We start from the raw sequence: 26,756 nt of genomic DNA, 5'->3' as shown, positions 1-26,756 counted from the left end.
AGCTTAATTCTAGAACCCCTGGGCTACCTTTCTGCAGTTTGTTGTAGTCAGCTTGCTGCATTTCCCTGTGTGTGCCTGGCGAAAAAGCTGGCGAAAAAGCTGGTGGCATTCATTTCTACTACTCACATACGGCCTACATTTGGCAGATTTTTAGGACCTATGAGAATGGAACAACCTTTCTGAGTTGTTACGGCAGTTATTGTTTCAGATGTTTGTTTAATATTCTGTGGATTGCTTCATTAAAAAGAATTGCTTCAAGCTATGCATCTCTGCTCATCTTCATAGGCTTTGCTAGCCTTATTATCTAGTACTTCCAATTTGGAGGTAATGTAGCAATTTCCCCCTAGAATTTAAACCGTTTAAAAGGCCAGAGGAATAAATGCATATGTAAATATGCACTCCAGCCACAATCAACTTAAAACATGTCTAGTCATTTTGGATTGGTGCTTTTCGTTTTCATTCTGCCCTATGTTTTTGTCAGCATCGCTGTCTTTACAGTTTTTCTCAATTTTTACTGTATCATTCTGTGACATTGCATGTTGTTGTGTTTGGTGTTCTAAAAATAATTTTGAGTCATGGATTTCTCAGGAGATGCTCTTGCACATATTTAAGATGGTCTTTTCTAGCATACTTTTGACATAAAACATGAAGGCCCTTTAATTTGCAGACATAAATTAAAAGTTGGACTGCAGTAACTGTCACATTATTTCATTGCGGGAACTTAGCAAGCAGTGAGTATGTAAAGAAGCAGTTCTTCCATGGTATATAAAGATCACGAAGATATGCTTTTAACACTACATCTTTCTTTATTCTATCTAAGAAACCAGTTTAAGAGGCTGAATCTTTGCATTTTACTTAGGAAGCTTCAGGCCTGATTTTTCTTTTATGCGCTCTGTAGATACAGGAACACAATTCTGTTGGTCTCTGGTGGAATTACTCTTGGTATAAATGAGAGTGAGAAGAGCATAAGACACTTAATTTCTAGTAATTTATTCCCTTGTATTTCCTGCATGCCTGTTGAGACCAATCCTTCATTTATTGCTTATGCCCTCCTCTTGACTGGAGAGGATCCTGTGATCCTAGGCAAAACATCTACTGACTCCAAGGGCACATGAGCTGAGTAAAGATCCTCACCTGAGCTGTGTGTGGTGGGATTTCTGTGGTAACTGAACAGTCAGGGTGGGCATGTGGCAGCCATGGTTGCTGGCTGTGGGCTGGGTGGATGGTACCGAGCAGGCAGGATGCAAGTGGGCAGCAAGGGTTTCCCCTTGGCTCTGAGAGGTAGGAGAGAGGTGGCGTGATGCTGGTGGGAATAACAGACCTGCGGTCCCATGCATCGGGCAGCCTCCACTGCCTGGTACATGGGAGCTTCCGCACTATTTTGGGCCACAATGTAAATGGTGGTTTAGAGCTTAATAAATCCTCTCTTCCCAGTCCAGCTATTACTTTATTTCTGGTAGGATCTGCATCCAAATCTACAGAAATCAGCAGAAAGACTTCCAGAGCACTCCTGCATTAGCCCTGTGAGGCCCAGCTGCTGAAACTTGGTGTGGGAGGGCATAGGAGTATTTCTGCCTGGTGCTTTTCTTAGTCATCTTCCTCATTCTTTCCCTTCCTTGTTATTTTGCACAGTTTTCTCATTCTGGTGAATAAAAGGCAGATTAATAAAAATCCCTGTCTCTAGTGAGATTTTAGATTTGTACAGTTGGTTAGGGTGCTGACATGGGCTGGCCTTGATCTGGAAAGCATGTGCCAGTGCTAAAATCGCTCATCGTAACAGAGCTCAATTATATAACTGTTTGGTACTAGTGATGCTATTAGAGATAAATGGAACTCCACAGCAAGGCCCTGCATTAAAGTCACGGTTATCAGTCATTGAGGCTCACACTAAGAGCTAAGGAGCAAGAGTGGTGAGAGCAAAATGAGTATATAAGCATTGTTAAATCCAGGCACTATGGCAAGTAAGTAGTTCTTAGTGAGATCACTTGAGCAAGAATATTAATAGGATAGTAAATGAGTCACTTCAGAAATGTTCAGGACTTTTTGTAAAAGGACTGGTCTAATACTTTCTCATTGAATAAAATGTATTGTTAGTATATCTCTGTGTCTATGACACTTCATAGACCTTGATTTCAAAGTGTCTTCTTGCACTGTTAGTATATTCCTGGCATAGTTTTTCAGCTCTGGTATCAAGTCATTAGTATGTTGACTTATGTTTATTCAGGTGAAGGGGGTTTGAAATTAGTGAGTGTATTTCAGGAAGAGCTGCTTGCCAACAAATAGGTGACTTCTTAGCTCTTGCCTAGTAAAAGAGAGAGGTGATTGTGTATTGCGTACGTTTCAAAACCACAAAGTAAATTACTAATGCAGTTATATAAAGCACTCTAGAATTGTTAATAAATAAGACAGGATAAGTAATTTATAGAGTAAATTATTTAACAAGTCATGTGAGCTTGCTCTAAAAAAAAAGGCATGTTGAAATTCATATGAAGATCAGTGCTGTTGGTATTTTGGGTCTCTTTCATTTTAGATTTCTAGGCTGTTGTAGATTAAATATAGTGTAAAACTATCTTCAAGGCTTCTCAACCCCCAGCCCCTTCTTCTTCAAAGGAACTTTAGACTATGCAGCAATACATGGCTTGGCTGGTTTGCAAAGCTATTTCTGGTGACTTGGAATTATATAGTAAAATACAAGGCATGAGGCTACAAATTATTAAAGGGGGTAGGGGCAGTGGTGATAAAAAAGCTCATTTTAAGAATTTGTCTTATTTGTCTTTTTTTTTTTTTTTTTCCTTTCTATATACTTTTAAAGATCTGGGTAGCAGGTTAAGGTGAGTTGAAAGTAAGCATTAGAAAAATCTTTTTTAAAATTTTTTTTCATTTTCCAGGGTTTAAAAATACTTCAGACATTACAAAATAAAGGATTTTGTATATGCTGGATGTTTTTGCTCCCAGCAATCTTCATTATGCCTTGTTTTAGTCCTCGTCCTTCCAGTCGGTAAGGACTGATGGGCTCCTCGGGGGCTGACAGGGGCTGTCTCCGGCAGGCTGGGGTGAACCAGCTTTTCCTGGAGGAATGCAGCATCCTTCAGGTGGTGCTCAGTGTTGTGTAGGAGTGGGCTGGCAAAACACTGCCTCTTGTTCTATGTCTTTGGTCACTTGAGTTGTAAGAGAGGGTTGGGATTTATATATGAAAATGAAGGCCGTTTGTAAGAATTCGAGGCTTTGGTGTTAGATATGTTGTTTTCAAGAAGCTTGTGCTTCCTTCCCTACTAACAAGAAAACAGAGGGTTGGGCAGTCCACCCTGCAATATCTTTAGGGTGACATTTTCTGGATTTCTCTCTCTCTTTTTTTTTTTAATTCCAGAAGTGTAAGGGAGAAGGCAGCTTAGTAAGATTCTAGACCTCAAATCACAGTAAAATAAAAACTTTTACATAACTAAACAAGATCCTTATTTCTCCATTTTGGATTTTGCTTTCAAGTAAGAGGGAAAAAAAATGTTCTTTTTGTATTGCAGTTCCCTCTTTCCCCTGTTTGTCATCTCTCACTGCAGCAATGTCTAACAACACGTCAGTGAAGTTGACTAGCAGAATATCCTTGCCCAAGCTGGATGAGCGTAGCCAGTAATGAAGAGTAATAAATGATGAAAAATGAAGCAGAGAACTCTAGAAACCCTAAAAACCCTCTCACTGCTTATTGATGTTAAATGTATATTTAGCTTGTTATGCCTGAAAAGCCTCTCTTTGAAAACTGTCCTTTAAAAAGTGGAGCACTGATTGTATTAATTCATCATTTATGTGCATTTCAAATGGAGAAATAAATTAGTAGAGGTTTGAAAGCCATATGCCCGTACTGCTCTGTTACTGCACGCTGTGTTTGCTAAGATCTTTTTATACAAATGTATGTAGGCACAGAGCTGCTATTGAAATAAAATATATTGGGCATACACCTTAATTCAATTTTTGATTGTGAGCCTGTATTTTCAGAAACCACACAAAGCAAACCAAGCTTAAACCCCACTGAAATATGTATACAGAGATATTGTTTCTTATATAGCTACTATTAACATAACATTGAAAAACCATAATGCACTTACGGGAAAGGAGCCACGCCATGGAAATTCTGTTGTGAATATGCAATTTTTTAAAATATTCCTGGAAGAAAATGAACTGCACTGAATGTTGATTATTGACAGAAGTTATAGCTGAAACTGTTAAACATATTTCATAGCAATTCAGCTGTTCTTGTTTCTGGCCTGGGTTGTCATTGGTAGGATATGTTCTTGAAGATCGGGTTTCAGGTCAATATTTTTGGTTCCTCGTCAAGGCCTCAAGAAATGAGACTTTTTGCAGAATTAAGATAGAGCAAGACAGGCCCAAGGCCCAAGGCATTTTTAGAGGCATTTTAAAAGATTGTAATCTTTGAACAGTGTGACTCGAACCAGCCTTTTGGTAAGCCTCCTGATCATGACCCAGCAAGGTCCTTTCACTTGATGCCTTTTATTTTAGGGGAAAATTGAGGCTTGCTTTCTGAACTTGTTAAAGTCAATGGCAAAACTTGACAGAGTTGGCATTTCACCAATGCAAAGTAGTTTAGAGGACATAACTAAGGCATGAAAATAACCGGTTCAAACATTTTCCTGCCTGATTTACTTTTGGAAGAGAGGTGGCCTGTTGCTCCGTTGCTTGATGTATGCTTGTCTGGGATTTTTCTTGGCTTCCCTGCATTTTCCTACTGTGTGAAGACTACATATGTTGAGTCAATAGGAAGTTGAGAATGAGTATTTTAGAGACTTTTTTTTTGAAATTGTACTAATTCCATATTGAACTGAACCTGCACAGTACTTCCCCATGCAAAAGAGTGGCAGCTACAGTCGCAACAAAAGCATATACCGGATCCACAGAGAATACATGGTCCACTATATACATCTGCCTGATGTTTAAATAGAAGAAGGACAATGCATTAATCAAAGTTAGCCCATTGCTGAAACATTAAAACAGTGAAATGGTGACACATCTGGGCTTCCTGTGGAAGAGTCCCATGATGGAGCTCTATTTGGGGCCACGCGAGTTATCTGTTTTACCTTGTGGTTTGACTGTTGGGACAAAAGAAATCTCCCAGTTTTAGATTTAAATGAATTTATTTTTACCTTTTTTGTTTCTGAACCATACATATAAAAATAATCAGGGCCATATTCAGCAGATACTCTGTGAAATGCATATTACACAATCGGATGCTGTATCCCACATGAAGCGTGCATAGGACGTGACTTTTCCCATTCTTTTGCAACAACTGTCTGATTTTCTAAATGCCAGACGGCACAGCGAGCATGTGCGGATAAATCAAGTGCGCATACTGGGCATGTCAGACTTATGGGCATGCACTGGGAGACTTCACAGCATGTGCTGCAAGTGTCACGCACTGGACTTGCTCAGCATGTCTGGGACTGTCCCAGGCCTCAGCACTTAAAATCTGGCAACTCCTTTCAGACTGTGCAGCAAAGGCACTTAAAGCAGCTGGCTTCTCTTCTGCCAGCAGCGGAGAGCCCGCTTCTTCCAGGAAGTGATTCAGGAGGCTAAATTAGATTCCTACTGCAAATTACCTGATGGAGGCCTCCCCTTCCACTCTCAGTAAGAAAACCTGGGGGACTTAGTTCAGTAAGGTGAGCGGAAATGCAAGAGCTTTCCTCCAGTGAGCAGCGTTAGGCTGTGGAGTGAGTTGTTTGTGCGGTCCAAGCAAACGTCTTCAGTAGAACACGTTGGGGCTGTCTTGGCTCGAAGAACCAAGCGTTGAACTTGGCGTTGGTCAGAACCTGGGTCTTGCACATCAGCATCACAACTGCTGTCCTGTGTGGCATACAGATGTGGATTTGCCTTGATTCTTCCTGTCTGAGTCACCTTACTTGGCCTGGAGTGTTTAAATGTACTTCTGAGCCAGAGAGCAGGACAGCCTATTTAGCTAAGCGACCATGACGCTCATTTGTGCAGTGAGATGTCTGGGTCCTGCTCTCCTGAGTGTTCAGTGATGGCAGAAATGAGAGCCACATGAACAGGTAGGGTTGAGGCAGCCCTCTCTCAGAGTGCTTTATGGTGCTTTATGGTGTCTTTTGAGACACTGGGTCACATTCCCTCAGGAAGAGGTAAGAATTGAACCTGGTACTCTTGGACCATGGTGAACAGCTGTATTCAGCATTTCTCACAAACCTGTGGTCTTCTACCTCACACAGAGAGGCTTTTATTTTTATTTTTAAATCAGTGGAACCTATTTGGTGAATATGGGTCTAGTTTTGGAGGGTGAGATTGCATTTTATTTTGGGTAGACAGGTGAACAGGCTATTGCTTATTCATCTCCTATTTCTCCCTCCAGACTTGCGTCTTCCTAATTTCTAAAAACTGGTTTTGGAACTCATTATGCATACAATGATCTTTACCTGGTAAACACACGTACAGTTCTCTCCTGCTGGGAGCTGTTCTGTTGACTTCAGTGGGAGTAAGTAGTGTACTTAGGCTTATGCTGAAGTATTTTACAGTTTAAAGTGGAAGGAATTTAAGTATCTCTTCAGTATTGTGTATTGCATACATACTGACACATGTACACAAAACTTCAAAATTTTCAGGTCAGATGCACATAGATTTACAAACATTTTGATTTGGCACAAATCTCAAATCTGCATGTGACGTTCTTTGTTTTTTTTTTTTTCCTTTTTTTTTTTTTCCAACTCTAGACATCACTGCAGATCCTGGACCATGTTTATGTTCACTAGCTGTCTTGTTGCCTGGAGCTTTTGTCATCTGGGGGATGTGGACTTAGGTGTCACAGCTGCAGAAATAGATACCCCTTGTCTTGGAGTTGGGAGTGGGTGGAAGAAAGATTATGTTGATCTTCCCTGCCCTGAGCATTTTTCCCAACCCTCCATGGCATTCCTGTTTGCATGGAGATGGGGCACTTGTTCCTTCTGCTTTCTTGGTCTGGTTGTATGAACAATTTTTGCCTGCTGTAGAGTACTTCTGGATCTTCATATGACTTTTAATGGGCAATTTACTATAAGGCAGTTTTGCTCTTCACAGTGGGTGTCTGAATTGAAAGGCTTAGGAGATGAGAGACCTACAGAATTGGAGATATCATTGAAGTATCTGCCCTATGTTGTGTAGTTGAACTTCATATATCCTGGGGATTGGTTAAGTTGCAAAAGGTATGTAAACTGAAGGAGTGCTGAAAGGTGTGTGCAGCAGTGTGGTTTGGTTACAAGAGCCTTAAGGATAAACAGCTTGGCAGATGAGAAAAATATTACTCTACTCTTAAGCAGTGGCAGGGGCAAAAACTGTGAAGGTAAATGAAGAATGCTGTGAAGTTAGTAGTGGAGAAGGAGAAGGTGAGTTTGTAGAAATGGTGAAATAGTTTGAAGACCACTATAGCAAAAAAAACCCAAACACATCACCTTCTGAAAGAGGTATATGCAGGGTGAGAGTATAGTTTGAAGGGAAAATAGTAGAGAAGCTGGTCAAAGACTAGAAATGTATTAAAATGGAAAATTGTCACTTACAAAAGAATAGATTTTCCTAAAGTATAACAATAAACATGTCCATGAACGCGTTTTAAGTCAAGTTGATCTCACTTTTGAAAAGGCAATATGTATATGTCAAGCAGCAGAATGAAGAGCAATACAAATAGAAACCTGAAGGAAAGACACAGAACATGGGTCTGCATGTACTGTTGCATGGGAGGATTTCCCCCAAATCATATTGGCCAAATACATGAACGTGGAAGGTTATGGAAAAAGTGGCAGCAATGTGTTAGTCAGCATGAGTATTAGAAATATTTTGGATACTGACAAATGTTCAGAAAGTGTAAAAAACACATGATTATGCTAATATATTCAGTGCAAGTAAGAAACTACTTACATTAAGTGAAGAGCAGGATTCCTCGAGTGAAGAGAAAGCGGTGTTTTTAGGAATGCTAATGGAAGAAACTATAAATTCAGTAGATTGGCCAATTAAGTGAAAAGAAATGGACAGGACAGAGAATAGAATGAAAATAAATGTGATAAAAGAAAGAGAAATAGGAAACTATAAATGTGGAATAGCAAAAAGTGCCCCTGGAAGATTGTGGCAGAGAAGTAATTTGAATGCTTTTGAAATGTACTCTGTGAAATGCATTGGCTAAATACAAACAGTAAGATTGATGTTGACATACAGAAGGTGGCAACCTGTTTTGAGCCTAGAAGAGGGAGGTAAACATCAAGTAAGTTGGTATAATGGAAATTCAGAAAGACAATCTGTATCCCTTTTGAAAGGGAAAAGGGGTTGCAGACAAAAAGAAGAGAGATTATGACTGTATGTAGATTCTCAAAATTTAAAATCAGAGCAAGGACAATTTTTTGGGGGGCTTATGGAAAGGGGAATATTGTTTGAGATGTCAGGAGTCAAATTATTCAGCAAATTTAAAGCATTGACAGAATACAGGTGGATTTTCCTGAATAGATGGCTTCAAGTTCTGTAGTTTCACTTCATCATTTGGAAGTACTACCTTTTGATCTGTATTTGGTGCAAGATGTATTGCACACAGTGAGTGGTACAATGGAAAGCATACCAGGTATGGTCATATGTCTTGATGATCCGGTAAATATCAGAAAAGATTGAACAGAATATGTGACATTTCAAGAGCCAGTAATTTAAAATTGAATAAAGCCACGTGTCAAACAGTGGAAATAATATATGTGGGAGGATGGCTGACCTCAGAGGGAATTTCAGAGGGACTTTCTTATGTTGAATTAAAAAGACTCGGGGAATACTGAACATGTCAAAACTTGAAGACAGGAAAAGGACCTGAACTGTTGTGAAGCAGACTGATTTATGTCAACAAGTACTTATCTAACTGAAGGATGTGCAACTTACTTAAGACATCCCTCCACAAAGTCACTGCCTGAACTTGGATGCCTGGGAAGAAAAGAATTCAAAGGTTTTGACATCAACCAAAATGCTTTAATGTTTTCATTCACTGAGAGAACTAAGAAGACACATCTAAAGGATGGTTAGGAGCAATCTTACTGTGCTGTTACGGAATGATGTTTTTCCGTTTTCATTTTGCATCCAGGCCAGTAACAGCTACAGAGGTAGTGTGTACAAGTGCTGAAAAAGAGAGCAATTGTGTTACTATTCTTTGAAAAGTCACTACAGTAGGTGATTTTGTGGCAAAAAGAATTGTCACATATATTTGTTTGCATTTATATGTCCCTTCAAGATGCTTTTTCTTACTATCAAGTCAAAAAAGAAGAAGAAGAAAAAAAAGCTTGTTTACTCTTATGTGTGTTTCCTTTAGAGAGCTAACACAGAACCACATTCACTACTCTTCTTCTGTATGTTTATATAATGTGTTATTTTTAGTGTACATGTTATAAAGGACCTGTATAGCAGTTTAAGCCTCTTGACAGTCTGCAGAGACGATTTCTTGTGCAGTAGGTAAAATGTACTTTGTAGATAAGTGTAAAGTCAGTGATTAAGATACGCTTTTTGATTTAATAGCTTATTGTCTGTCCAGTTTCATACTTCTTTTTGAGTATATTAACAAATACCAGCATTTACAAAACATCTTTGCTAAGGATAAGCTAGACTGTAGCTGTCAACTGACCTCGAGAAATGTCAAAAATTGATGCCTTGGTGAAATATCAACTGTATGAACTTCATGGAGCTCAGTGGGGAGGACAGGTCTCTGAATAGTGATCCTGATGGAGAAAATATTTAAATAAGCTCTGCATTCATTTTGGGAAAGTAGTTCTGAATGTGGAGCTTGTCAAGGGCATGAATCTTAAATCTGGATAGCTGCATGAGGTGTCTTGAGAGTTGGCTAGATTTGGTAGTGTGCTATTTTGAAGAGAAGAAAACAAACACCTTGAAGCCAAACCAGAGACATAAGTAAGCCCAAGGGTGCATTACGTTTCATTTTCCTTGCCTCTAAATATAGTAACTGTTTCCTTAAACTCTGCATTGCAGACATATTCATTTATTTTTACTTTTGCCTTCATGTTTGCATTCTGTAAAGAGTGAACGAAGGCTGGCTGGTAAACTGTGGGTTTTCCATTTCCCAAGCAGTTGTAGTCATAAGCAAGAGTATGGATCCGCCCCTGCAGCACCAGAACCAGACTGAGATCACCACCGTCTTCTTCCTTTCTCCTACTTTAAGTTGGTGAAATGACACTAATTGTTCAGGATATCAGGAGAGATTGGAGAAGTAATTCCCAATGGCAACTGCTTGCTACCTGTTGGATACTACTGATTGGATAATCATAGTATTTTGGCATGGAGCAAATGTGTGAGTGCCGCTGTCTCCTGGCAGGTGGTGCAGCCACATGTCCAGAACAAGGAATTCTTCAAGCTAACTGTTCTCACTGACCTTCGCCATGAGACATCTAGTTCAGATAGCCCCGAACAGTGTGTTATCTGAATGTGGGATATGTGGAGTGAAGAGTTTGTGTGTATGCCTCTCAAAAAATGTGTGTTCCAGTGACTGCCAAGGAAGATCCCAGAGTTAATTCTGTCAGTTCTAGAGTGCCTGTGCTGGCATGTGGAGAGCAACCTCCTTTAGGGCTACTAAGATGGTGAAGGGCCTAGACGGGAAGACATATGAGGAGCATCTGAGGTGCCTTGGTTTGCTCAGCCCAGAGCAGAGGAAGCTGAGGGGAGGTCTCATGGCGGCCTGCAGCTCCCTCACGAGGGGAGCGGAGGGGCAGGTGTTGAGCTCTGCTCTCTGGGGACAGCGACAGGACCCGAGGGAACGGCATGGAGCTGGGACAGGGGAGGGTCAGGCTGGGTACTAGGGAACCTCCGTAGGTTCCACCCACAGAGAGGGTGGTCAGGCACTGGGACAGGCTCCCCAGGGCAGTGGTCACAGCACCGAGCCTGCCAGAGTTTAAGAAGTGTTTGGACTGTGCTCTTAGTCATATGGTCTGAATATTTGGGTAGACCTGTGTGGTGCCAGGAGTGGGACTTGATGATCCTTATTGGTCCCTTCCTACTTGGGATATTCTATGATTTTATGATTTAGTCTTCTCTGGCTAATGGCCAAATACTCTAGATGAGACCAAAAATTACCCTAAAGGATGACTTAAGGAACCTGGGATAGTCACAATTGATTTTCCACTCTTTGTGGTATACAGGGTGATTCACAGTAAAAACAACAACAATAACAACAACAAAAAGAACAGTACTTGCTCACAATTTGTCAGGAGACACCAAAGAGGCAAGGAGTCGAGCACCTGTTTGTACAACTGCTGAATTCTGTGTAAGTCCATGGTGCCAATTGGATGCTGTGCCTCTTTCCTGAGTTAGGACACACTTTTTCAGCTGTCAAAGTTCTGTTTCTTGATATTGGCCTAATGAAATCTGGCACAGATGATACCAGATGAGGACAGCAATACAGTATAAATAATTGGAATAAGATTGAGCCTGTGTATCTGTAGAGAAATTTCTTCTTGTAGGTGTCTGTATTATACTCATTGAATGCTGTTAGAGTTTCTCTCCTAGGGGGAGTGTGGTCCTACATATAAAGATTTCTTGCTTGAGTAGAGATTATGTCATTGGTCCCTACATCTGTCTGAAACCTGGCATTCCTGATATGCAGCATTGTATAGCTCTATGCTTCATTTTCAAACTATGCGAGTTCACACCCCTCGAGCATTATTTTAAGTTTGGTTTGAGAGGGGCTGCAAATGAAACCCATTTGAATCTGCCAAGTTTCATCAAGTATTGTGTCAAGCTTACAAAATTTTGCATGATTTTGATGCATAACCATAAATCAGCCCAGGTGTGCCAAAAATGTCTGTAAGTTTTAGCTTGCCTTTTGATGAACTTGGTTTGACATTTGATTTTGTAAGAAAATACAGCACTAGGGAACTTTGCAGTGTTTAATTGTGGATGTTACATACAGCTCTCACAGTAGTGTATACTAGGGACATACGTGACCTGTCATTAAATGGTAATTCATCTACTGGCAGTTCAATGTTTGGAGTGTGCTGCCTTCTCCCTAAAGATTTAGTGAAAAAATAACTCAGAGTATAAAGTTTTCCCAAAGCTCAGAAACATTTCATTTCACTAGGGAATGTTTATTAATTTTCAATTTTTTTTTTCAAAATTTTTTTCCCCAGCTGTATGAACCAGCAGTAAACATATAATTGATTTATTTTTTAGAGTGTTAAGAAAATATGTTTCCCATAAAGGGAGCTTTCTGGCAACAGAAATACTTCTGGAGCTGAATTACAATGTTTGCTTGCATCTATGTTGTCAAGACTAGGGTGCAGTAAATTTTTCCAGCATGAACTTGTAGCTCCAAATGAAAGAGTGTACGTTAATGTACATTAGTAAAGAGGAAATAGGGTAAATTAGATAAGATAGGGACACAGAATTCTGCTGACCTTTTTTTTTTTTTTTTTTTAGGTTAAGGAAGAATGTTTTGAAAGACATTTGAAAGTTAGAGTGAGATACTTTTTTGAGGTTTTAAAGCACGAAAGAAGCTCAGTTGTTCTAAAGTGCAGAATATGCTTTCTTTTTATGCTCTCATAGTTCAGTGGGGTTGCTTTTCCGGCTTTGTACAAACTTAATCTACAGTCTTTCACATATGTAAGGAGCAGAAGAGAAGACCACCCTCTTAAAAAAGAACATGGAAGAGTTAACTCTTTCACAATGAGATTTTAAATTATCCTTTCAATAATGTTACAGAAACCGTGAAGCATGAGTGCGTGGCATTGTTCAATAGCTGTTGAAGTACGCTGAGATGAACATGTTATTATAGATTGCAGTGTGCAGTCAGTAGGTGTATGATTCTGAATGCCTTTATTAGAATTAATCAGTAGTTTACCAAGAGGAGATGAAATTGATGGTCTAAAAACAAATACTGTTTACTGATGACTCACTGAAGGAGAGACAGAATGCTATAGCATAATCAAGTGAATAGTATTGTAGACAGCTGAGGGTTTGGTTTGAGGTAGTAATTGGTATTTGTGAGCTGCTGTGTGTGATCTGATTGGATGTTATCCAGCTAGGTTTTGGCGGTGCTGCACTTTTCTGTGGTGCACAGGGGGAGCTTCCAAGCCCCTCATGTGACTTCAGCCAGCCATGAGTCAGGATGTTTTTCTTCTGTGCTACGATAAAACCTTCAGTTAAAGAACAGGGTGGATGTTCTTAAGGGCAGGCAGGCAAATTACATTTCTCAGCGTCGCCCACTGCAAGTCAGAGCTTTTAGAGTATTAATGTTTGATGATAAGTAACATCAAGGTAGAGTAGTTGTGAAGAAGGTAAAAATAGAATTCAGTTAGGGAAGAGGTTTTATTTCAAATCTGCCTCTAAATTAAACAGAAGAACAACTTCCCCTGAAAGTGTAGAGTTAGTCACTGTACTTTTTCCTTTCTTACTGCTATGAAATAGCTGCAAAGGCTTAACTTAAAACAGGCTTGTTAAGCAAGTAAGGAAGCATAAGAGAACCTGCTCATGGTAAATTACATCTGTCCATTCTTTCTGCAAGGATTTTCAAATGTGTGAAATATTCTTTACTGTCATATTCTGGACTGAGAGCGTTTAACAAATGTATTGCATAGCAGCTATTGTTCTGAGCTAGTTACACTCAGCTGGATGTAACTGGGTAACCCAGTGTTCTGTGTTCCTACCTGAAGTGCAGTTATGGATAATTGATGGTCCTTTTTGGTTCTTTGGTCTTTTCAGTTAGTGAGAAGGTGGCATCTTAAATCATCCACCACATTCACCATAATTCACCACATTCACTGCAACCATCTCAGAGAAAAGTATGGTTGTCTGTTGCACACCCCCCCCCCCCCCCTTATTTTTTTCTTTTAAGGGTCGCAATAAGAGAAAGATAGAAAAGAGAAAATACTATACATTTATGTTGCTTCTTCCTCCCAGATGTGATCTTTTTTTTTTTTTTTTTTTTTAGATTCTGTGATCGTGCTCAGATCTTCATTTGATGTAAGCTGTGTTGGTAGCTTCATTGACTTCAGCAGAGCTGAGCTGTTTTACACTGGCTGAGGTTTACCACAGAATGTAATACACTAATATATTTTTATGTGACACTGTAAGTTATATCAAAGTTCTGTAGCTCCTCCACTGTAGTGGGAGGTTCTGGGTAAATGTTTTTATGATTAAAATTGCAATGTCAGATTTCGATGTGTAATAACTGTGTTTAAGTAATGGATCTGTGTTATGGCAGTGTATGTCAGAACTCTTCCAATGGCTTAATCTTCAGGTAGTGCAACTGGTTTCTCAGTTCATTTTCTTTTACTTTTCTGAGTCTCTTCTCCCTGTGTTTCTCTGTCAATTTTCCCTTATTCCAGCTCATTTGTGTTTTTCCTATATCCATCTCATCAGGGTTCTTATCGGTTGAACACTGAAGACAGGATGAAGAAGATATCTTTGTTGACTCTTGAATAGCTGCATTTTAGTGTGATAAGATCCAAGCGACAGAGAAGATTATAATTAAACAATGAGCTGTTCTTTGGGTCAGGTTCAGATGCAGCAAATTCATCCACATGCAGGACTCTTGGGTGGGATAGTCTTTAATAAACTACTTTGGTTGGCAAAATACATAAATTTACCACCCAATAACAATAAAAAAATAGATTAATAAACCCTAAGAGATCAGATTGCTTTTAAAATTCAAAGGAAGTACGTACTAAATTCAAAGTAAGTCATTGTCCTGTGATGGCTCTTATTCTTATCCTATGAAGATCTGCAGAGCTGTCAGTGTCATACGATGCAGGGGTAATGTGTTTTGTCCAGTGTCATGCATTGACTTTTTATTGCTTTTCTTTTCTCAAGAGACAATGTATGCCAGTCGGGGAAATTTTTTTGCTTTTCCTGGCACTTGGAGAGAGTGTAGCCCAAGTCACCTTTGCAACTTGGAAGTGGCCCAGCCCAGCTCTTGGGATTCTCAATCTTCTGTTGGGATGTGGCCACACAGTTTCTTTTATGTACTAGTTGAAATACATTAGTTTTTTTGTGGGAAAGCAATCCACCTTCCTTTCTAATTCACCAGAATTCTCTTTGAATATGATAAATGCTTAGAGTGAAAACAAGTTTTATTCTAGCAAAGAAAACTCCCCCTTTTTAGGAAAACCTGTGGCTTGATTATTTCTGGATGCTTCTGAAAGTACAAGTGCATCTCTACGTTTGTGACTGGAGTTATCTATTGAAATGCATGGACTCTTTAGCAAGGTGATTTCTTACATCAAGCTTACTTTTCAGCCAATAATGTTTAGCTGAGTTGCAGTTTCTGCTTATTCCTTCTTCCTAGACAGCATGATTTGCACTGTGAATTTTGTTTTTCTTGCTGCAGTAGAGGTAACAGATTATATCATTCCCCATGCAACTTTTTAATTTCCACTCCACAGGATGCCACTGCTCATTCGTAGATCTCACATGGTAATAATGCAAAGGACCAGCCTGCATGCCCACATCCTTTTTGGGCTTAGGCCCAAAGGATATTCTTTTTATGTGAGTGGATTCACAGTGCTTTGTTCTACTATGATAGTTTCTCTTCTCTTAAATTCCACTTGCATATGTAGTTCCATGAAGTGCATCTGCCATTGTCTTTGTTTTCCTATTGCTACACCTTGTAAATAGAACTCAGACTGCTTTGGTGCTGAGAGGAAATCAGTTTAACAAGTAATTAGGCTAACAACATGAGAGAAGGGCAGTCCACCCCAAATGTAAGTGGGAGTAACTCCACTGCCACCATTAAGACTGACTCTTGCTGTTGTAAAATCCATGATGTAGGGAAGCAGTGTCATGGAAAACAGTAGCATGGTAATGCAGCTTTTTTTACTGTGTCTTCAGGGTGACTTCCTTCCTCGATGAGCAAAGCTTCATTTCCCCTCTGTAAAACTCAACTCTTTCTCCTTCAGCCCTGTCCCACAAAGTACCATTTAAATGATGGAGAAGATTTTAAGGATCACTTTTGCATTGCAGATGCTCCGGTTAGAGCTTAGTGTCAGTTGTGACAGGGGAGCAACTGCTGCCACATTTCAGGCTTCAGTGCTTGCCCCCTGAACAATCAAAGCCATGGAAGGAACCATTTTCATACTTTTCCTGTCTTGCTTTTTCAACAGTTACATCGCAAACCAGCAAAAATTAGAAAGCATTAATGACAATGAAGTTGGATTTTATGTTGGACTTAAAAATCTGTAAGTACACAGAGTAAATATTTTTTAAGGCTATTTCTTCTTTATTTCTCTGACAGAAGAATGTAGGGACCCCCTCAGAGAGTGGGTCTGACTTTATATGTTACAAAGGACAATTGTAGACATTACAGTTCATCCATGTAGAGATTTCATCCACATTCTTATTTTTGCCATTATTGTCATTATTCTTAGCAATGTATTGTAAACAAACTGTTCTAACAGTTTTATCTATTTTTATAGGACTGTGGTGAATTCAGGCTTACGGTTTGTGTCCCGTCAGGCATTTACGAAAAACGTCAACCTACAATACATGTGAGTAAGGAGAGCATCTACATTTTAAATCAAAAGTGCCCAACTCTTGTTAATTTTTTTCTCTCTTTTACCATTTCCTTAATATAAAATGTTTTAACAAAACAGACTTATAATGGCCTTCTGTCATTAATCAACCTCAAATAGGGTAAGGAACTGGCAGAGCATTCGACATGTATGATAAGGAACTGGCAGATCACAAGAACATAATGTGGGCTGGTAAAAAGACTGTCTAGCTCATTATCCTGTCACTAACAAAGGTCTCTGGCTGTGTCTTTTTTGGGGAGCAGCATAGCAATGTCCTGAACTGAAGTAGTGCTGAGGGCATGATGTCCACATTAAATGCATCACACTCAGTGATGTGGGTTTGACTGGTTTTAGTCTGATTCAATGGGCTGAATGTGTTTTGTGCTTTAGCAGCTGCAGTGCAGTAAGTGCATGCATGGGGCATATCTTCAAGTGTGACTTGACCAGCGTGTATGCTCAGAGACTGTGCGCTTAAGTCCTGTAAGTGACAGAAGATTCACTTCAGAAGTTCACTCATGATCTGAACAAGTACATCTAAAGCAGAATATAAGAATGAGGTTACTTTCACAGCCAACTGCAATTTGCAGTTCAGGAAACAGAGCTGGTGTCTGTGCAGCTTTTCAACTGTGTTTTTCTAGTTTACTTACACTTCAGATTTGGCAAAGGCTGAATTCGGCTTTTTTTTTTTTAATATATAAAACTACAGAGAAAAATGATCACCTAAAAAGAAAGATTTTTTTTTTTGTCTTTGTATGTGTGTGTAAGTAGATGTCCCTGAAGGACTGTAGTTCTGTTTGGTGAGACAGACACAGAGTAGTTCACTTTGCTACTTACATTTTGTGGATCTGGTCCTACAAGATGTTGAGATCATGTGTAGGACTCAGTTCCTCATGGGTAGTCTGTTTTAGCCAAATATGCAAATGTATATTTCAGTCAATCCATCTTCGTTAGATATGTTTAGCATTTACTTAAACCTTTGTTTTTGTTAGGTCCTAATGAGATCAAGATGACATAAGGCCAAGCCTCAGGCTTCCAAGATGCTTCCTTGTTATATGGAAGGACTTTTGAACTGAGCTCAGGGCTTTGTTAATAAAATAGAATCACTTTCTGCACCTGTGTTTTCCAAAGAATAGCAATTAATTTATGGAGGGAAGTGGATGTGAATATCTGTATCTGCCTAAACAGTAATTGCTGCCCTTAATGTGGAACAGTCAGTAGAAGAGAGTGAAACAGACATTGCTGGCCTATGATGCTTACATATTACTTCATAGAGTCATGAATAAAGTAAAGAGCTTTTACTATAATCAGTTGGTGATATAAAGAAATATCTTCCAGGAGCAAATTCGTTTGTTTAGTTGTGTGACAATTACTCAGTGGATTATGATTGTAAAAGATAAAATTCCATAAAGCCAAATGCATGTGCACTGACTGAGGAAATATGGAATGAAAACTTACTGGCCAAGAGGTACAGCTGCAGACAAAGGTTTAGTGGCTATGCTGGGACAGAATCTCAGCTTTATGCACCAGAACAGTCTGGGATCAAAAGGAATTTTTTGTTAGATTTTTCCCATTACTTTAGCTGCTGGGAAGGCATGTATCCAAATACTGTGTAGAGATTAGGACACTAAATCTACCTGTCTAGAAAGATATTACAGGGAAGAGCAGCAGAGGACTTTGTAAAGCAAATCATTTAAGAAAACTAAGAAACAGAGCATGTTCAGTACAATAGGAGAAGATTGTAAGGGAATATACATCTTCATATCTTTAAAAAGAGAGTGATTATGATGAACAGAGCAATCAGTTTGCTCCATGACCATGAGTGTAGGATGATAAATAATGAGTTTAATTTGCAGCAAGGGAGATGGATGTTTCAAAGACCTTCCCAGCTGTATGGGCAAGTAGGTACTGCAAAAGGTAATGGAGAAGGCATGTGAACAAGGTGTCTTTACAATGCTTCAGACACAGGAAGAGCTTCAGCTCTTCACACAGGCAAACATGGAATGCATTTCTATTGGTAATCACAATTTATTAGATCATGGAACTGCCTGTTGGAAAAAAATTAGGCTGACTGATATCTGTTAGAGTGATGTATGTGGAATCCTGATTCAGAATGATTACATTGTGAACCAGGAACTTATTCAGTCTCATATTATTTTCTGTTTTGGTGGGAAATTAGTAATGTTAGCAGAAACAAGATAAGTCCTGATAAGACGGAAAATATTAAGTGACAACACCACAGGATTTCTTTACCACCTGCTTTATATACACGTGACAAAGCAGTAAGTGTGCAGACATTTTTTATTGAGGCTGATCTATTATCCCTGCAAAAAAATCATTAGTTTATTTTCTCTGGGATGTCATGATGCACACTAAAATGTTTGTAAAAGCCCCAGTGAATAAGTGCTTGTTGTCATCAGCCTTAAAACTTCTGTTGACAGCACTGAGAATGAGGCGTAGCCCCCATTTTGGTTGGGACAGTGAAGACTATTAAGATCTGCAATCATTTTACTTTGCAAGAGTAACCTGTACAGGTCTTTGAGAAGTCTTGCACTTTATTTTAAAACAGTAGTATGTTATTTCCTATAAAGAAAACAAAAACTACAAACATTTTCCTAAAGAAAGAGGTAGCTCTATAAACTTTAATTTTTCTGGTGACACTATTGCAGTTTTCTCTTTCTTAGATGAAAAGTCTTTTGATATAGCTAAGGAGCTTTATGATATAAAAGTACCATTTATATTCTGAATCATATAAAAATATCAGATTGTAAGGAACTTATTAACACACGTTTCCCTAAGCCCTTTTTTGTCATTATATTATTTTCTTGGCCAAACTTCTGTAGCCCAAATATCTTTCTAGAGTTATGTATGATGAAAAGACTTGAGTTATAATATAAAAAACAGGAAGAGAATGCTTTAATAGGTGTTACTTAAATGGAATTAATAGTCTTGCTCATCTAAGTCTGGTATTCTCATTGACCTTAGACTCAAATTAGTCAACAGTCACATTTAACAAGCTATTAAACAGTCCTAGTTTGGTAGTGCAGTAGTTTATAAGTTTATCTGCTGCTAACGGTAATTTTAATGGACTTGTTTAACACATATACATTGTGTTCTGTCAGTGCCTTTAAAACATAGAAACAGGTTTCACAGAAAGTGTCTTTTTCCTAAAATGTTAAAAAAGAGCAATAATTATGTGCCCGACTGTCTATAATTGCATTGATGAATCATAGATTTGCGTGCAATGTATACATACAACTCTAGGTGTTAAGATATGTTTGTATGTCTGCAAATTTTAGGAAAAGCAGACAAATGAAACCGTTTGAGACCTAGCTGCAGATTTTCCCAAGTGTGCACAAAGCAGGGTTGGCTCCAGCCATAGGCAGATCATACAGCTGCCTGTGGAGGGAGACTGAGTGTAGCAGAATGGCCGTTTCTTCACGTCTTCTCCCTGGTTTTCCTTTTGTCTGTTCCCTCTCCTTCTTGTCTCACCTTGCCAGGAGTGTTATAGGCAGTATAGTGGCTCAATGACATTGCAATGAAGATCTGCACCAGTGTTACCAGCTGTGTGGATATTTATGCAGCTTCTCAGGCTGCTCTTGCATTGCCTGAATTGCCACAACTTTTCTTTAATTGTATAAGGGCTAGCTAGTCTGAAGTGAGCTTGATATTTGTATGTAAAATACAGTTGTGCTTTTGACTGAACTCTGGTCCTGTTTTTAGGTGTAGCCAGACTCTGCACTCCAGAGGACTTTTTTTTTTTTTTTTTTTTTGAGTCTTTAGGACCCCAGACAGACCTTCTCTGGGCTGCTCATGATGATCTTTTTGTGTGTAGCTGAACTGGGGAACTAATTTATATTCTCCTTCCATGGAAGTGGAGTGAAGTCCTTAACTGCTCCATAATAAGCCTGGTACTGATTTTTTTACTTAACATGAATTAAAGAGACCACAGAAGGTATCTTTATAATCAATATAAAGTGCTCAGATTACGAAAAAAAGAACCAACCCTAAAACAGTAAATTTACTGTCAAAGTGTTATTTAAAATGCTAAATCTATAATGGTGTCTGAACAATTTCTGTTGAATTACTTGTCAATTTAAGACACTAAACTACATGGAAGAAAAGACTACAGTCTTGGAATTACTAAATGTATCAAGCCATGACCAATAATAGGGGCACAAGGTTTACTTCTGTTACTCTTTGTACCACTTCTTACGTTTTTTTTTCTGGTATGTATCAAGTACAACTGGTAAAAGTCTGAAAATACAACTAAAGCTATTGAGATACTTTTTTTTTTTTTTTTCAAAACTGGATTTGTTAAACAGTTTGTACGACATGAAATGGCTTCAGCTAGAGATTTTCCTGAGGAATCCATTGTATGATGGATGGATCCTCTTGGTATGGATGTACAGGATCGTCTGCTTTGTGTGAACCCAGAGTCAAACCTGGTCCTCATGTGATCTAGAATATATTGCCTCCCACTAAAGCAGTGAACTGCCTGTGCACCTGCCTGTTGGAAAGGCATGTGCTGCTTAGCAGTGCCAGAACTAGAAGGGTTTTCCTGCATGCCGAGTGAAGAGCTGCCCATGGAATGGTGAGATTTAATGTGGTTCATGTTGCCTCAGTGCTAGAGAGAAAGCTCAAGGCCACATGAAGATTTAACTTTTTTTCTTTCAGCCTCAAAACTTAAAGTTTCTGCTTACTAGGGAAAAGATCATAGTGACATTTTTTACTTAAACATGACTTCCGTCATATGTGCAAATTGTACATTAATTTTGATATACCTGATAAGAGTCCACCTGCATCTGCCGTAGGACAGGCAAATTCACATGACAAAGAAATAATAGCTCACCTATTTTGTTGTTTGACATTAGAACCACACAATTTCTAAACTTCAGGCTGTTGTTTGCTAGAAGGAATCAACAAAGAAGTATGGTAAATAAAATCTCATAAAAATTCTCTTCTGAATGTTTGTTGAACATTCTACAAACATTCTCGTGTCCTTGTAATTTCTCAGAAAATTATCTTGTACTCAGAAATCAAGAACTGAAAGTTTGGGAAGTAAACACTGTGTTCTTTAGTCAGGAAAAAAAAAAAGGTCTAATCTTTGGTTTTAAATGTAATGCAACTATAACTATGAAGCCCCTTTGGCGCCTTTATAATACCACATAAAACTCGTGGTATTTTGGCTCAGAACACTGATTTACACTGTAGTGCTGGCAGTTTTACAGCTTACTGCTCTTACTGTCTTTAATTGATGGACTGATAAGACTATAGAAAAACAACATTATTTTGGGTTGGGGTGGAGAAAGCAATTTTGTAAGCCTGGGAGGGGAGGAGTATTTCTGATTCAGATGAACATTTCTTTGCATAATGGGAGAGGACCTTTCACTTAATTACCACTGGAAACCGTAAGTGCTTAATTGACATAAAAAAAGCCCAATATAGGCATTTTACAGTTTTCCTTTTGATCTTCCATGTGGGTGCATATTGTACATGCAATTTGAAAAGAATAACTAAAAGGCTCAGACGTGGATGTGTGCTAGCATGTGAGAAGGGCTTATATGAGTACAGAGTATGGTGCAGCATCAAAGAAAGGGATACACCCATTTCACTTATGAATAAATTGAGCATGTAATTAACACCTGGACTTGACAAAATACTTTTGAAACACAATTAAATCTGCTGCTTTTCTGCAATGAACAGAAGTGCTAAAAGTGAAAATATTGACCCCTGCTGAGTTTGATTTTGAATGTATTTGACTTCAGATACAGACTAAATTCAAATGCTTGAAACCAATCGAACCATAGAGACTTAGCACCATTTCTTTCCAACTGTAGTCAAAGAAGTGAGGGCTTTTTAGAGCTGGTTTGAGTTCTTGGTCATTTAAAGAGACACAAACTCCAGTTTAAGAAGAAGCAATCTTAATTAATGCAATCTTTCTCTTTTCCCGTAGCAATTTATCCAGAAACAAGCTCTCAAGTTTGTCCAAGAAACCTTTTCGCCATCTTGGTTTGTCTGATCTGTAAGTTACCGCTTCTTAAAATAAAGCTTATTTGTGGCTAGAATGAAAAAACAAGGCTTTGAAGTTTGCTCTGTTGAAGGTAGACATCCATCAATGATCAGGAATGAAGTTGAGATTCAAAGAAAGCAGCAATGCCAGAGACGTAAATACAGAGATTCATTCCAGGGCTTCAGGGAGGTCAGGTGTATGTTTTAAAACAAATTTTCAGGTTCAAATAGCCTCTTCCCTTCAGCTTTAAAATATTCTTATTATGAGATTGCTTCACACAAAATGACTGGTGTTTGTATTAAATATTTAAGCTAGTAAAAACACTGCTATCTCCAAATCTTCAAATGAAGTCTCTGTCTTAAATTCTTATATTGTATTGGCCCCACAGTTGGCTATCATTGTGGTAGGCTATTGAAGAATATTTTTACTTTCTCTTTGAGTTACATTGTACCTTATAAAATCATTTGGTAATGAAGCATTGACAAACATATAATTTTTGATTGTTTCAGTATTATATTTTTATTCTCTGCTATTTCAAGCAGATATTCTGTATTAGTGTACACTCCACAATTTTGTACTTAAAGAATAAAAAAAAGGGAGAAAAGGATGTAACACGCCTATATGGCAGGTATTGTTGTATTTGTTTCTTTTGTTAAATTTGGGGATTGCAGAAAAGGTAGAGTCTACAAAAGACTTTGCAACTGGGGGTATTGACACAGATCATAAGGAAGGCAGAAGCTGTCTTTTGTATAATGCTTTGATTAATGGTTATCCTCAGCGATTTCTCTGAGAAAATTTCTAAGGCCTGGAGTTGTGTTTCTATGAAAAAAAAAGTCATCTTGTGCAGTCTTTGCTAACACATGGGACTGCAGAGAGCATGCAGAATCTGGGGCAGGGTTGAGGCTGCAGAACAGAGAGAGGCTGCTCTCCTGGAGCTCAAAGCAGGGTCAAGAATTTGCCTGAATGCCAGTCCAAGAATTGCAGCACCAGCCTAGGAATTCTGAACCTCTTCTGGTGGATTTCAGCCTGTAAGAAATGAAGTAAGTAAATCCCAGAGCATCAAAAAGAGGTTATGCCCCTTAGGTATGTTTTGTTGATAATTAAGTTTGTATAATCGCTTTCTTTACAGCCCAGGGAACATTGCTGGCTGGAATTTTCTTTCGTAACTTGGCTGTTGCTGCATACACTGATGGAAAGACTAGGCAGTTGCAGAGCACTCCCAATGCTGTATGTCCTGCATAGGCCTGTTGTTGCTGAAGTCCCTTATCTAATCTCTGCCAGAAGCCACTGTTAGTGTGTGTTTGTCTGTAACTTCTATGTTTTGTAGTTGTCATGACCTCAAAGAAAAAGAATGAAAGACTTAGACTAATGTACAGTGTGCATTGATTAGGCTTTTCCTAATGTATCTAATCAGCTAGTGAAGAAATGGGGTCATCTTTGCCCCACTCCGTGTGTGGAACTGTAAGGGTGGGTATTCTGTAGCTTAGGAAGTATGCAAAAAAGGAAGTGACTACAATTTTGAAGGCATACTCTGATCCCAGTCCAAGGTGCTTCCTTGGACTTAGTCTGCTGCCATTAACAAGTTTATTCCAAAGCACAGATCAAACCATGCTTGAACCTCTCCATCTCAGCTGAACAGTTTCTTTTAGGTTGTCAGTGAAGTGAGAGCTTGCAGAGATTTTGAAGGAGAACAAAGTCAGTGTTGCTTTGTTTGTAACTGTTAAGTGAGATGATGCAAGAAATGTAAGGCAAAGAAAAAGGGGGGAAAAAGTAGAGTATGAAAGATGGAAAAGCATTGGTAAGACTATTATCAGTTGAACTATTCTGTTGATAAATAGGTAATACACAGGTGGAAAGTCAGAATGAGGAGGGTTAAGAGCGTTGGAAGGGGAATATGAGAGGGAATGATGCCATAAATAGCCACTGAGGAGCTGGCTCTAAATCTGGAAAACAAGTATCCTGTTGTTAGCACACTTGTAAATAAAAACATAAATGGATGAAAAGTTCAGGCTAGGGTGAAGAAGGAGATATTCACCAGATACTGTAGAGAAGGAGATGCTGCTTTGAAAGGCTTCTTCTTTTAGAACAAGCTGTAGCTGCAGCTGTAAAATTACAGCAAACAAGATAAAGACGTAATTTCCCTCTACTGGGTCAGATTCTTTCTTTCATACAAGCATATGTGGAGGGTCATCATAACTCTGTCCAGCATGCTGCCTATGATATGCCTAGCTCCTCTGATGGGTTTAGTACAAAATAAAACAGTGGAAGAAAAGGACTGCTCAGCCACTGGTTAAGGGAAAATTTTCTTTTAAAGAAAAGTTAAACGATGAAACAGAAGATGAGAAGTAAATCTTGCTGTTTGGAAAATGCATATTGTAGGTTTTGGCTCAAGGGATCCTAATACTCATATTCTTGTGTTGCGCAAGCAACCCTTATCCATACAGTAGTGCTGTGGAAGTCCAGCTGATGACTGCTGTGAATAAAAATTACTCTTAAAAGATTTGCAAAGATGATCCCTGCAGCTTTTTATCCTCAAAGAAGTACAGATGACTTCTGGGGTAACAGGTTACAGCTCTGAGAACCTGAGCTTTTCATGATTTGCACACTTCACATCCTCAGGAGACACCCTCCTGTATTTACAAGCACAGATATGGTGAACAACTTGAGGTCGTTTCTGTACATCAGAAATACCTGTGAAATTCTGTTAAGAACAATTGTGCTCCTTTTAATGAGATACCTCAAACAGTCACTCACAGAGACTTTATTGGATCTCATCTGTGACATCACTGTGACTGTCATCTGTGATCTGTGCCTGTAGGAGAAAAAATCATACCAGGTCACTTCTTCTGTAGTTATTGATATGTTTCTGTTCAAATTTCAGTTTGGCTGTATTGCATTATATTGTTGTGTAGAATTTAGTAAGTTTGCTAACCTGTGGTTTTATTTCTGTACAGCATACTTCATACCTAGATTATTCTAAACATTTCTGTTTCAGGGCTATTTTTCAGTTAGTGTTTCATCATAACATCTCTTAGGGTTTTTACTGTGAGTTTTTCTGGTGGTGTAATGGATGTACCTTTAAGGTTAGGTAAATTGCTTTGTTATGATTAGAGTTCTTTAGAGTTTGCCTCTAATACATGACTGACTCTCCAAGGAATTTACCTACTTCACCTAAGAGCATTAAACCCTGTCTGATGTGGTCTTTCTGAGGTAGCTGAGTGGAGTGCCAACCATAGAATCACTTGGGTTGAAAAAGACCTCTAAGATCATCAAGTCAAAGAAATTCTGGTCTCTGCTTAAGTGTTATGAAATAAAATGGAACTTTTGATGGAAAGTCTAATTCTCTATGTGCTCCTGATTTTCACCGGTGGATTGGAGATAGTAGTTGAACCCCCTGTGTGATCTCTCAGATCTATGGCAGTCTGGATTCTCAGTGCAATTAGGGCTTCATTCTCTGCAAGACAACAGTTACCTACTTGAAGTTTGCATTGCAGTGAGGTCTTTGGTCCTTACTTTTCTTAACTAATAAGTTCAATTTCTACTTTGACCCAGCTGAGAGCTTTGAGCTCTCTTGCCTCTCAGTTTTTTCTACATGCATGATACATTCTGCATTCTAAATATATATATATATACATTTTTTTTCTTTTTTCTTATTTTTTTTTCTTTTTCTGTAGGATATTGGTGGACAATCCATTCAAGTGTTCCTGTGAAATTATGTGGATCAAGAAATTTCAAGAGACCAAGTTTTACACAGAAACTCAGGATTTATATTGTTTAGATGACAACAACAAGAGGACAGCTTTGATGGATATGAAGGTCCCAAACTGCGGTAATATTCTTTTAAAATAAATTTACTGCTAAGTAATTGTAAGACAGGAAAAACAAACTTCTTTTACAAGATAACATTCAGGATGATGACAGCACTACTAAAGGAAAAGGCTTTAGGGGAGTTATTAACCAGTCGGTGACTGTCTTTCATCCCATATGGAATAACTCTGGGAGCTTCACTTACAGCTTTTTTTTTCCCTTGATCCTTTAAAAATGTACTATTATTCAAGTGCAGGAAAACAGAACATGAATTATAGATAACACACAAGAATTATATAAAAAGTATGTGCCTTTGTTAAACTAAATAATAATGCTTCCAAGCTGAACAGACACAAAATTCTTCTTCCTTCATTTTTTAAGCTATTTGAGGTTAATGTAATCTTTACTTTTCTTCAAAATTA

At 38.6% G+C, this 26,756-nt stretch overlaps 1 protein-coding gene across 10 annotated transcripts in view; it reads left to right on the top strand.

Moving 5' to 3' along the window:
• Positions 1 to 26,756, top strand: part of NTRK2 (neurotrophic receptor tyrosine kinase 2) — a 202,410-nt gene that overhangs the window by 1,495 nt on the left and 174,159 nt on the right. For 8 of the 10 annotated variants that reach the window (XM_048080554.2, XM_048080553.2, XM_048080556.2 and 5 more), the window contains exons 2-5: positions 16,110 to 16,184; positions 16,422 to 16,493; positions 22,471 to 22,539; positions 26,202 to 26,356. In XM_048080554.2, the coding sequence (XP_047936511.1) occupies positions 16,110 to 16,184; positions 16,422 to 16,493; positions 22,471 to 22,539; positions 26,202 to 26,356 (371 nt within the window). Of the gene's footprint in view, positions 1 to 13,969; positions 14,078 to 15,197; positions 15,217 to 16,109; positions 16,185 to 16,421; positions 16,494 to 22,470; positions 22,540 to 26,201; positions 26,357 to 26,756 lie in introns of those variants that run through there. The other 2 variants (XM_066989061.1, XM_066989060.1) reach the window with 2 other exon arrangements.

This window comes from Anser cygnoides, chromosome Z, assembly GCF_040182565.1.
Source record: "Anser cygnoides isolate HZ-2024a breed goose chromosome Z, Taihu_goose_T2T_genome, whole genome shotgun sequence".
NCBI lineage: Eukaryota > Metazoa > Chordata > Aves > Anseriformes > Anatidae > Anser > Anser cygnoides.
The sequence above is the reverse complement of the archived record's forward strand: the minus strand, read 5'-3'. Positions and strand labels throughout refer to the sequence as shown.